Source organism: Gopherus flavomarginatus, chromosome 5 (assembly GCF_025201925.1).
Source record: "Gopherus flavomarginatus isolate rGopFla2 chromosome 5, rGopFla2.mat.asm, whole genome shotgun sequence".
NCBI classification, from domain to species: Eukaryota; Metazoa; Chordata; order Testudines; family Testudinidae; genus Gopherus; species Gopherus flavomarginatus.
The window spans coordinates 151,531,515-151,544,902 of NC_066621.1; the positions used below are offsets into that span (position 1 = coordinate 151,531,515).

A 13,388-nucleotide genomic window follows, 5' to 3' on the forward strand; every position below is an offset into this window, starting at 1 on the left:
ATGCCCCTACTTATACAGCCCAAAATGCCGTTAGCTTTCTTGGCAACAAGGGCACCCTGTTGACTCCTATCCAGCTTCTCATCCACTGTCACCCTTAGGTCCTTTTCTGCAGAACTGCTGCCCAGCCACTCGGTCCCTAGTCTGTAGCAGTGCATGGCTGACCCCTCCACACCATCTTCAACAAAGTCTTCTTACACCAGGCCCTTTCCTTGCAGCACATCTCCAAATGGATGTCTCATTGCATTCACGAATGCTACACTCTCTCTAATGTTCCTCCACTTCCTAGAGTCGCTGCTTACTCCACGCGGATGCAGATGGAGGACATTTGCCAGGCTCCGTCTGCTCCTTTACTTCTCAGTACGCCATTGCCCCAGCAGCAGAGGTGGATGTGGCCATAGGCTGTGCTGTACTACAGCCTGTGACTTCTTGCGAGTCTTCACACTGGACACCGATCACTGCTTCCTGCTCACCAATGTTTGGAATCCATATAGGGACCATCACTTGAAGAAGAAGAAGAAGAGGTTACTTACCTTTAACTGGAGTTCTTCAAGATACTATTTCAATTCCAATACCTCCCTCCATCCCTTTTGCTGAGGACGATGCTGCTTCGTGGTAAAGAGGGATACTGGAGTGGTGTCGCCCTGCACGGCCTCTTATAGCCATGGCGGCAGACACGAGGACAACACATGTGTGTCAGTGGACACTGCTATGAATCATTCCAGCGCATGGCATTTGGAATCCAAATAGAAACCACACATCTCAAAGAACCTCCATTTACAGGTAAGTAACCTCTTTTCAGCCTGTGGTCCATGGATCCCGGGGCGGGGGGTGTCCGCAACCTGTGCCTATGATTTCCAAAGGGGTCTGCATAGGATGACCAGAAAGCAAGTGTGAAAAATCAGGATGAGGGTGGGGGGTAATAGGACCCTATATAAGAAAAAGACACAAACATTAGGACTGTCCCTATAAAATTGGGACATCTGGTCACCCTAGGTCCGCACCTCCATTTGAAATTTTTTAGGGGTGGGCAACTGAAAAAAGGTTGAAAACCACCAAACTTAGACCATTCAGCCTACATTTTCACTTTGAGCAACCAACCCACAGCTGTAATCCTGCCCCCAAATATGACCTTACCCAGACATGCAGACTTCAGTACTAACGTCTTCCTAAAGCTGCCAAACGACAATCACTACTCCAGAGCATTCATTCATACAACGCTCCTTCAACATGGTAGAGAAATCTATTGTCCACTACTTGCAACCTGACCTCCCCCGACTTCACTTACAGGCAATACCAAACCCCGCACTATGCTATGTCCAGTGTCACTCACGAAAGCCCTGCCAACTCCCTAGTGCGGTAAGTACCCACACTGAATGAGTTAAGGCCGAAGGGAGGGAGGCAGAAGAATTGATGAGTGGAGCGTCCCTAGGGCTGTTGGAGGGTTTGACGGCTGCCTACTTTGCTCTTTAGTCTCTGTGTGGGTGGGATCTGTAGTCAAGGTACCAATCCTCATATAAAGCCCTTCTTCATAGTGTGAATGTTTGTTCTTACGAGGGATGGCGCAACAAACGGAAATGCTTTATTGTATATTTGCATAATAGTCCGAGCCATTTGCAGTGAAGGGTGAGCGCGCTCCTGGAGGGCAGCATTAACTGTACAGTAACCGTGATCACAAGATACTGAGCGCGGGCTTAGCAGTTTCTCCCTATCAATGCACTGCAAACGGCCCAGCCCATACAGCTGAGACCAGCAGCTGGATCCAGATCCAGCCTGTACAGCCCGAGTACTAAAGACCCTGCTTTGGGGCGTACTAGGGAACCGGAGGCTGAGGCATGAAGCGCTCCCAGGCAGAGCTGGACCCGCCCTGGGGCGGGGCAGGGAACCTGTTGGGCAGCCGCTGCTTCCGTCTCCTTTATCCCGCGGGCCGTGATCCTCTTATAGGCGGCGGGGCTGCGTGACGCACGGGCCGGGGCGCCCAATGGGCGCGGCGCGGGCCCCGCGACCGGAGCCGGACGCGCTATAAAGAGAGGGACGGTGCCGGGAAGTGCGAGTGGAGAATTCTGCACGCGGAGCTCGCGGGTGACTCTGGCCCCGCTCGGAGTCCCGGGACGCGGGGACCCCCGCTGAGCGCACGGACTCCGAGCCCTCTCCCCGGGCCGGGCGCACGGAGACCCGGCACTCCTGGGGCGCAGACGCTCCCCTCCCCTGTCCCGGCTGCGGGGCGCCCCTTCCCCTCCGGTGCGCTCGGACCCCCCAGGCATTGCACGGGCCCCCTGCCCCCGGGGGTAGCCTGAGTCTCTCCTCCCGGGCGCACGGACCGAGTCCTTGGGCAGATGGAGAAGGGGAAGCTGGGGGCGCTGCTGGAGCAGCCGCCGCGGACGGTGAGCTGCAATGGGTACGCGCTGGAGGAGAAGAAGCAGCAGCCGGCTCCGAGCCGGGCCCTGGAGAAGCCCCGCTACTCGCAGGGCACCAGCTCGCAGTGCCTGGACAACTGGAAGGAGGAGAGGACCCGCAGCGAGGAGGATAACGAGATGAACCTGCCCAGCCTGGCCGCCGCCTACACCACCATCCTGCGCTCGCTGGGCGAGGACCCCGAGCGGCAGGGACTGCTCAGGACCCCTTGGAGGGCAGCCACCGCCATGCAGTTCTTCACCAAGGGCTACCAGGAAACCATCTCAGGTATGGGTCCATCCCATCCCAGGAATCGGAGGTGTGTGGGGTGCAGGGGTGCCCCTGTCATACCTGCACCTATCACCCACAGAGATCCCCCAAACCAGAACATCCCTCATTTATGAGGACCCTATGAGTGCAGGATGTCTCCACTGTCAGGAGACATGCTGAGATCTTTAAATTGGAGGGTGCAGGAGTCTACTCCAGCAGCAGGAGGGCTAGAGAGGGATTGGACAATTCAGGGCTATTCCTGAAGGCTAGGGCTAGGGCAGAAAGAGTAAAACTTGTGTTAAATCCAGAAAACTTTCCTTATCTTAAACACTGCACACCGCCTAAAGCAATCCAGCTACTGGAGTAACACATTCAGAACTTCTGACCACCTCCAGAAGTGAGGAAATACAAGAAAGTTGTCTTCAGTGTCTCATTCATGATGAAATCAAATAGGATGTGTCCTGCCCCAGCCACCCAACTCCAAGGTTTACTTTTGATTTAAAGTTGAGTGAAATATCAGCTCCTTGCAGTAGTGGAGCAGACCTGTGCTCAATCACTGAGGGAAAATTCACTCTTGAAACACATCACTGCAGTAGCCCTCAAACAAAAGCTCTACTTCCTGCTGACTCAAACAGCTGCCAGCTTAGAGAGAGTGTAGGGAAACTCCCAGGGGAAAAAAATGTATCATTGATCCTCTGATTTTCTGCATATTCCTGGTCTGTAGGATGCTTTTAAAAATGTCTACTTCCTCTTATCAGGTATGCCTCAATTAGGGGGAAAAAATGGCATAAGGATCTCATGATGCCTGGAGACTTCAGGATAGGTAGTGAAGGCAGTGCCTACCCTGATTTGACTGGAGTATATTTACCAGGGTTGCAAGCATGCGCTGAATGCATCTGACAGTTTTGTCTACTTACTCTTAGATATTGCCAGTTTCCACTGCATCATGCAGTGTGTTTTTTTTGCTTTTTGAAAGCTTGTGCACTTTTTTAACCCTGTTGGCTCAGCTGTCTGAAACTTGTGTAGATTTTTAGGCTTGCCCATCGGCTTTGAGGTGATAAGCAAGCCAGAGTAAGCAAATTTAATAGAAGCCTCCATGATCTTGGTTTTTCTTAAACAGTTTATAAACTGAAATCTCTGATGTAATTTAACTATTGTCTCATGATTGCTCCACCATAATATTGTCAGTGTAGTGCTATTTTACGTTGACTTATCCAGGGTGTAGGTGAGAAACAATGCTTTCTAATGTTTCTCCTTTAAGTCCCTAACCTTGCAAACTATTTGCAGCTAAATTTTCCAGGTGTCAACTTTAAACTCAAATAGTGCTGACTGGGCTAAGCAAGAAGAATATGGACCCCCTCCACACACCCATCTAAACTCTCTGGTCAGAGACAGATTTTTACAATGCCTGTACAGTGTCTAGTAGATCAATAGGGCCCGCACCTGAATGGGGACTCTAAATGCCACTTTAACACACACAGTAGTACAAGGGTTTGAAAAATCTCACTGCTGCTCACCAGTCTCAAGTGAGTACATGGTAGATAAGCGATTTCTATAGGATTCAAGTGTCAACTTTTGCAAAGGACCAAATAGAAGCAAACGTGAACCAAATATAAGCAATTGTCTTCTACACTCTACAGCTCCACTGTCTACTTTTGTTCATAGCATTGTCAAGCAGCAGCACTGTGAAACTAACAAGATGATGGTCAGTTTCATGGCTGCTATCCAGACCCTTACCTTGTCAGTGACACAGTCAGGAGCTGTGCCAATCGCATGCTGTTGCTGAATGGAAAAGCTGAGCCACAGCAGGTACTAGTATTCTTCGCAAGGGAGGAGAAGCTGAAAAAAGAGACTGGAGGAGAAAGAGGAAAGTTTGCACCACTCTTCTTCTCTCATACCAACCCCATTGCTGCTTTAATGGGGAGAAGGGACAAAAGTCATCTCCTCCCTTCCGTTGGTAGACAGATACTGGGCTAGATGGACCTTTGGTCTGACCCGGTACAGCCGTTCTTATGTTCTTCTAGTAGCTAGAGGGACATGGAATCTTACAGTAATTGCACCCGGATAATTATGTGAAAATGGAGGCACCCCAAAGGGTTCAGTAACAGCACCTTGCCCACAGCCAGGTGTGGCATATGGGACTGCACTTTTCATTAGGTTGTTGCCCTTGGACTTCACTAGTGGAACATTTCACCCTTGCCTTTTACTAGTGCATTTAGTCCTTCAGCTTATAGGTATCTGCTGTTGTCAGATGCTACCGGTGTGGTGCTCTGCTTTGTTTAATGTTGGTATCACTCGGCTGCGTGCGTGTGTTCCCTCTTGTGTGCTGCCCCAGCTCTGCAGATAGCTGACACAGCAGACTCGACGAGAACCCCCAATGACCACAGATCTAGTAAGGTACGAAGGCATGTTGGCCAGGTTTATTGCCGTATGGACACAATGGCAGTTCCCTGTAGATTTTAGTCTAATTCAGGGCATACTACGAGAAAGTGCCTCTTGACAATGGACTCAGCTCAGTCAGTGGCGGGACTTTCCACTGCCCCCTCGACTGGACAAAGACACCGCCCCAGGGATGCATTCTTATACACAAGTACAAACAAGTTACACATCACTCTTGACTTGTTGAGGTGCAACCCTTCTACGTAGCCACGTACAACCCCTCTAGGTAGTAAGATGCCGCCTCTCACCTTGTACATGTTGGTTCGATCAAAACAACTCTATCCATCATATTACCCTTTTGGCCCTGTCATTGGGATGGGTCAGCCTGTTCCTTGTTATCTGTGTGGAATGTGCAAGTATGTGAATGTTCTGATCTCTAGTGTTCAGTACCTTTTAGGTACGTATCTTCTTGCAGCATCAGCCCTTTCCTTGCCGGCTTCTGTGAGCAGGGCCTGCCTCTGGCTCACAGCTTCACTTTGCTTTATGTTACTAAAGTCTTGACCATTACTTTAGTTCAGGCCTCAGGCCTCTGATACCAAGGTTTATATCTTAGGGCCTCCTCTTACTACATCTGCTACACTTTTCAAACCTGCTTTATACCCACAGACTTGTGTATCGTTCCCCCCACCCCTCCTTGATGAGGGGTCAGAGAGTTAGCTGAGCAAATATATAGATTGTAACTATACGTGTGTAACTTTCCTGACAGTCTTGCTTTCTTTCTTATTCTGTAAGAACGCCACCTAGGCAAAAAACCTTGAGATCTTTATGAATGGAAAGTGGTGGCAGTTCCACATCAATAATTTAAAAAACAAAAAACAACAAAACGAACCTTATCTGCATACTGGTGCTGAATGCTGGGTCCCTCAGAGAGGTGTGCAGATATGGGGACTTACCTGGCTGTAACTCAAAGGCAGCTCAAAAAGAGCTAGTTATTACAAGCAGCAAGGTGCAGAAAGAAACCTGGAGATGGGGGAGGGATAGCTCAGTGGTTTGCACATTGGCCTGCTAAACCCAGGGTTGTGAGATCCCTCCTTGAGGGGGGCCAGTTGGGGATTGGTCCTGCTTTGAGCAGGGGGTTGGACTAGATGATGGTCCCTTACAAACAACCCTGATATTCTATGTCTACAGTCCACTTCAGAGCTCCCAGTCAACTCCTAATTTTCCTCTTCTCACCCTGCCTGGTGGATGGTTCTCTTTTGTCCGGCTACTGGGCATCAGCCTGAGACCACCATGTAAAGTCAACTGAGATGTCCCATGATAGCCAGCTGTCTCTTCTGTGCCAGTGTCTGAACCCCACCCCTGTGGGCAACGTCCATGGGCACTGACCTGACTTCTAGTTCGTTCAGTAGCACTTCATCCCCGCTATGCCACCTGCTGCCCGGTGGATTCTGTTAGGACTCTGAGTGGGCTGTCCCCATCCCCCCACTGCACTAAGCCATTAGGCCACAGCACTCCACTCCCCAGTGTGGTCTCATAGGAGGACTGGGGGAGGTTGCATTGCAGCAAGGTGTGTAAACTATTAGTTGCTTGCCTCTGATGCAGAAACTTTCTCATGTGTGACTCAACTGTTCCCCTTTGGGGATCAGTCATAGAGTGGGTGGCACGGAGCTTTGGAGGATGGCAGGAAAAAAACTTCATGGAAGAGCCTGTTGGGGCAATTTTCTGGCAGTCCCTCACGTAAGGAGTGTCCTCCGTGCTCTGAAGATGTGTTCGTGGACAGAAAGGCAGAACTGGGTCAAAATATCTTGCAGAAGCTTCTGCACAAAAACCAGCCTTTAGAAGCGATGTGGCCATTTGTGGCTTTATTTTTGGACTAACTTTCGCAAAGGCTAAATGAGGCTGCAGTGTGAATATAGTGCTCATTTCCTCCCTTGCCCCCATCATAAGGGGAAGCATCATCATTTTCCAGTCACTCCTCTCCTCTTCCCCTTCCCCATCTCCCAAAGAAGAACACCTCGGGTTCTCCAATTAAAGGCAGACAGTCCTTCTCTCCCTGCACCCCTCATTGGTTAGGTTGGAGAGGAAACAGTTGTGGCTGGGGGCGAAACCTGGGGTTACCTAGCAAAATGTGAAGGTGCTGAGAGGACTTAGACTTTGGAGCTGACACTGATTTAACCTCCATAACGTAGATCTTTAAATGTAGTTATAGTAAGGTGTGTTTTTTTTCCTTTAGATATAAATAGGTGCTATATTAAACACTTCAGGGCAGGGACTGTCTTTTACTATTCTTGTACAGCTCCTAGCACGATGGGGCTTTGATCTTGTTGGGGCATCTAGTCCAGCTGTAATACACAGAGTGCCGATACCGGCTTGTGACACTTCTTTGGCTGTGGATGGCCAAGTCCAAGGAAAATTCAAAGAACTACAAATAGTCCAAGTGTATGCAATATGACGACAGGGTTTTAAAATCACAGATCTGAGTTTCTGTATTTCTAATTATACAATGGGATGTGTGATAGCTTTTTCTAAAGAAATAGTGTTTAGTTTGCCATAAAGATCCTAGAGAAAATTCTGATGTTCAGTAAACTTGGATATCAAACTTAGTGAAGACCATATAGAGACTGTAAGGTCAGGAGACGTACACAGTATAAAACACGTGCAAATGTATAAAATGTTCAGCTTAACTCTGTCTAGAAATGAAAATTGAGGGGGTCACATTACTTTGTCTATTTGATTGCCTGAGTGCTATATATTGCTCTTGAATTCTGAGTTGACTGAAAGAGGTGGGCAAAATCCAGAGTTTTCTGGCTAGCTATTGGCTGTGCCTCTGAGTCTCATTACCTGCCCTGCAGCTGCCTTCATCTCACCTGGTGAAATCAGAAAGGAGAAAGCAAGAGAGCTGTGAATGCAAGGAGAAAGCAAGAGAGCTGTGAATGCAAGATCACACAACTTTGTGTATGACTGGCATTTTCCAAAGCTCATGTTTTAATGTATTTGGATTGTACAGTTTCATCTACCTCCATTAGTATTTTCAAAGGTTGGCTCACAAAGGAGAAAAAAGTACTGTGGTTTTGTCTTGTTTTGTTTCTTTAGGGTGTGTAAGAAAGACCTGGAAGGCCTTAAGTATTTTTCTGCTTGGAAACTTATTCTCCCTCTTGAAAGAGCAGAAACATTTTATTTTCTTGTCTTTGTTGTAAGACTTCAGTGATTCAAGAGTGGATTGGGAAATCTTTAACTTTTAGCTTTATTTTGATTTTTTTTGTTTGTTTTTTGTTTTAACAACTATAGAAAAAAATTAAAATCATGTGGATAAAAGTGTCATGCTGTCTGGAGTGGTTCATGACCTTGAGTGTGACCCTTGGGGCAAACTGTGGAAAAGCAGGGCAGAGACCCCAAGCTGGCTGTGTGTTCTAGAATTAGATTTCACCAACCCAGTAACAGATGTGAACAACCGTAGGAGTCCATGGTGAGACTGTGAGACAGTCCCCCTTTGGCATTCCAGTCTATCTGGCCACCCAGGCAAGCTGGACTTAGTGATAACGGGTTCCCATACGCCAATGGTAATCTTCCCCCACCTTTCCCCCTGGTCCAAATTTCTTGGTCAAGGTCCAGACTCCAGAGAAAATAATACAAGAATAACAACAATAATGATGATGATAATAAGTAAATAGATTTCATGGTCCATTCAAAAGCATCTGGTGGTCCAGATTTGGCCTATGGTCTGCCTACTGACTACCCCTGTCATACATCAAAGATCATAAAAGATTCAAGGTGCTTCCAGTCCCAAGAGACCCAGTCACATATTTCAGGTCAATTTGTACCTCATATCGCACCAAAGATGAAGCTTGTAGCCAAACCTATGGTAAACTAAGGATTTATTAGCTAGGAAAAAGAAATGAGTTATTGACAGGTTAAAGCAGGCAAACATAGATCCACACATGAGTTACTGTCCATAGTTTTAAAAGTGACAGAGGCTGTAGCAATCTGTCAGCACTAGATGTCTTTTAGGACTAACCGAAGCTGAGCCTGGGGATCTCTGCTTCTGTTTCCTAGCTCCAGCCCTGAGAGATTCCAAACAGCAAAGAAAGAGGAAAATTTTCTTGTCTCTGTTTTTATCCTCTTCTTCCAGCATTCAAGTCAATAGGATGGGCTTTCTTGCAGGAACTACCTTCATGGATGTGAGAGGGCCATTAACCAAGCCTTTGTACTGTGATGTTACACAATGGCCCATTTAGTTTTGATAGCCCTCAATGGGCAGTGGACCATTCCTCCTGAGTGGGGCCAGGTCTATGCTACAGTACGTTACTTGGGGGTGTGAAAAATCCACATCCCTGAGCAACATAGTTACACTAACTTAACACACGAACACACCCCGTGTAGACAGATATGTCAATGGGAGAACTTCTCCTGTCAACATAGCTACTGCCTTTCTGGGAGGTGGATGAACTATGCTGACGGGAGATACTCTCCTGTCAGCACAGGAGCGTATCTTCTCTAAAGCGCTACAGTGGCACAGCTGCATCAGTGCAGCATTTTAAGTGTAGACCTGCCCTACGTTCACAGATTCAGAGCAAGAATTTTTACAGTTATGGAGCAAAACTTAGACATTACAAGATGATGATGTCAGATGCTACCGGTGTGGTGCTCTGCTCTGTTCAATGTTGATATCACTCGGCTGCGTGCGTGTGTTCCCTCTGTGTGCTGTCCCAGCTCTGCAGATAGCTGACACAGCAGACCCAAAGAGAACCTCCAGTGACCACAGGGCCTAGTAAGGTATGAAGGCACGTCGGCCAGGTTTATTGCCGTATTGGACACAATGATAGTTCCCTGTAGATTTTTACTCTAGCTCAGGGCATACTACAAATATGTGCCCACGGTCAGTGGACTCGGCTCAGTCAGTGGTGGGACTTTCCACTGCCCCCTCAGCCGGACAAAGACACCGCCCCAGGGATGCATTCTTACACACAGGTACAAACAAGTTACTCATCGCTCCTGACGTATTGAGGTGCAACCCCTCTACGTAGCAAGGTACAACCCCTCTACGCAGTAAGGTGCCGCCTCTCACCTTGTACATGTTGGTTCGAACACAACAACTCTATCCATCATATTACCCTTTTGCCCCTGTCATTGGGATGGGTCAGCCTGTTCCTTGTTATCTGTGTGGAATGTGCAAGTATGTGAATGTCCTGATTTCTAGCGTTCAGTACCTTTTAGGTACGGTATCTTCTTGCCGCATCAGCCCTTTCCTTGCCAGCTTCTGTGAGCAGGGCCTGCCTCTGGCTCACAGCTTCACTCTGCTTTATGTTAACAAAGTCTTGACCATTACTTTAGTTCAGGCCTCATACCGGGCCTCTGATACCAAGGTTTATATCTTAGGGCCTCTACTTACTACAGTTGATATGGATCCCAGCTATAACTAAAATGTATGCATGCAACAATTTACAAGCATTGCATACAGTCTAAATGCTAAACACATTCTTCTAAATCTAATACCTACCGTGGACAATGCTAACATACAGGTGAGCTGGTCTGGTTTCAGCTGATGCCTACAGCTTTGGCAAGAGCTGGCACCTGGTTTGTCAGCGTCACAATTACCTCCCCTTGAGTAATCAAGTTTCACTTCCTTGATACCAGTGATACATTAAACATAGGGAGACAAGACCTGGATTTCTGACAATGTAGGTAGGAGAAAAAAGTGTAAACACAGTTTGCCAAATTCAAGCCTCTGTAAACCATAAAAGAGAAAAATAGGGTAGAGGTCAACTTTTTTGCCTCATTGTATGTTACCTTTTGAGACTAGCACTGTATACTTTCATGGCCACTCTGGTAATGATGACTGTAGTGCTGTGTCCTGGCCTACTTCACCTATGCTTGTGTTTGGTACTTATGTTCTGCAGTTATATATTATTGTGCTTTAGTTAGCACAACAAGAAGAACAATTATAACACGCATCTAATTTTGATTCTAGTTTATGCATTGGCCCTTGCTTTGGAGTAAATGATTCTAATCAGCTGATCTGTAGTAGCTTGTTCTAGAATTATAGAAATGAGCTTGTATCTTCTCTGACTTATCCCCAATGATATGAAATCAATGAAAAGCAAATATATAAAAATATCAGCACTCCAACCTGAAGTGAAATGGCCATCTGTAGAAAAACATTCTTTTTAAACAAACTTCCTGAGGCAGTCAAGGTTAGATTAAAAACTGGATTAAAATCCTGTCTTAAATTTGATTCATTAAATAACATTTCTCACAAGACATAATCAGAGGGAGGGTCTGTTTCTCTACTAAATGGTTCTTGGAATAAACTTAATTTAGATTTTCCATAAATAAAATTAAAGCTGGGTAGTCTGTCAGTGGCTGGTTGTCTTTAATTCAGTGTTTGTATATCTGCTTCAGACTACCTGTCCAAAGTTCCCTTTTGTGTTGTGGGAGAAGAGGGGGACTCCTTTTATTACTTAAACTTTTTTGGAGGCTGGTGTCTGTAAGGCTGTTAAACTATCAAACCTTACCAAATATATAACAGTGCAAACTTAAGAAAAAGCCCACAATAAATGAACAAGAATAAGTGGACATATCAGGTGGCAGGCTAACACTAAATTCTAACTAGAACTGTAAGTCTTCAGGCTTTCTGAAATAACTTTTGGTAATTTAAATAGAAAGGTGAGCATTCTGAAATGGTGAACTTCAACAAAGCTGACTCGAAAAGATGAGCTGTAATTGCCGGTAGTTGGTTCTTGCCCAGTAATCCCAGGAATTTGTAGAAGGAAAATAGCTTGTTTACATTTGAATATTGAAGCACTTTAAACAAAACAACATGTTCATTAAGGGCTGCAACTACTGTAAAAGCAGTGCTATAGAGCTCTCATTTTAAGGCAAAACCAGTAACATCTGGTATTATGTTATGTCCAGTACCAATAGACTAACTTCTATCAAATTGTGTACGGCTTGGATTTCTTGGGCTTTCGGATGGAGAATGCTGAATAAATACCACCTTACTGCTATTTTCCTCATCTTTTGTCTGTGGATTTAGTTTTTTAACTGGTGACAGTGGTGAGGGGAAACTTGTAAGTTCCAAAAGCTCGGTTGGGTTGCTGAGGACTGTCCTTGCTAAACATCACAATGTAAAAATAGAGAGTATGAAGCTTAAACAAACAGACTGTTCGATCAACCAAACCACTCTTTTCTAAAAGATGGTCGATTACTCCATTCTGTTTCTGTTATTGGAGACAAAAGGTGTATTGCTAGATCTTAGTCCACAAACAATCTGTTTGGAATGAAACATCATTTGTAATGTACTGGGCTAGATGGATCAAATAACGTAAGTTTTTTCAAAGGCTGGTTTTCACATAGACCTACATTGTTGTTTTCAGAACTAGTAAATTTCCAGGGGTGCATATGGTTTGTTATGAAAGCCGCTAATATCAATTAACTTCTCTTGTGGGGATGCTTTCTTTGTTGAGCATGGTTACATAATAGGATCAACTTTCCTCCGCCCTGGACTATTGCACTAAGTCTCCAGGCTTTTTAACCACTTTTTCTCACTATTAATGCCCTCACATTATACTTGTTTGGCAAAACTTCTTTTGCTTTTAGATATTAACTTAATTTTTTAACCTCTTTATCTGATTGAGAATCCTCCTCGTTAAGGACTTGTTTGCTCTTATGCTGCCTTTCTAGTCCATTGTTTCAAACTCCTCTACTTTGCATCTCTAGTTCAATTTTTAATGGTTCCCATGGTATTATGGTAACATTATGAAAACCTTTATTGAAATCTTGATGCATTTTAATAAGACTCTGCATAATCCTGCTTTCCCTCATATTACTTAATGTATCAGTAAAAGACCAATTTAAGAATTTTGAAATCTTAGTTACATCTGAGAATCTGTAATAACTGTGATATTTATATGAATAGACTCCAATCTCATGCTCTATGCAGAATATATTGATAGGAAACTAAATGAATCTGTTCCAATGACACGCAATAATGTTGTTTAACTGATTTTGACTTTCCTTCTTTTTTGCCTTTTTAATATATCAAATAGGTATTAAATTATTCTTCAAGCTTTGCTTTTGCTAACTGAGGGATTAGCCCTTCTTTCTGAAACAATTAATTCCATCTGGGGTTGAGCACACAATTCTAGTCTTTATGAGAAATGGTGATGACAGACAAACTTTTATAAGAACCCTGTAGGTAAGATTTCTTCCTTTAGTTTCAACTCAGCAGGAACATATGTGAGGGGGACAATGTGGATTTGATGCCTATTTAATCCTTGTATTGTTTCCTTTTTAGTTCTGTTGTCTATTTAAGCAGCAGTGTTTTCAGCCCATGCTCCCTTTAATTTGGA

The 13,388-nt window shown here is 45.4% G+C and overlaps 1 protein-coding gene across 2 annotated transcripts in view; it reads left to right on the forward strand.

The window, feature by feature from the left end:
• The first annotated feature begins 2,049 nt into the window (after positions 1-2,049).
• Positions 2,050-13,388, forward strand: part of GCH1 (GTP cyclohydrolase 1) — a 48,890-nt gene continuing 37,551 nt past the window's right edge. For both annotated transcript variants that reach the window (XR_007774352.1, XM_050952742.1), the window contains exon 1: positions 2,050-2,679. Coding sequence is in view for 1 of the 2 variants with exons in the window: in XM_050952742.1 (XP_050808699.1) it covers positions 2,334-2,679 (346 nt within the window). In the remaining variant the exon portion in view is untranslated. The remainder of the gene's footprint in view (positions 2,680-13,388) is intronic.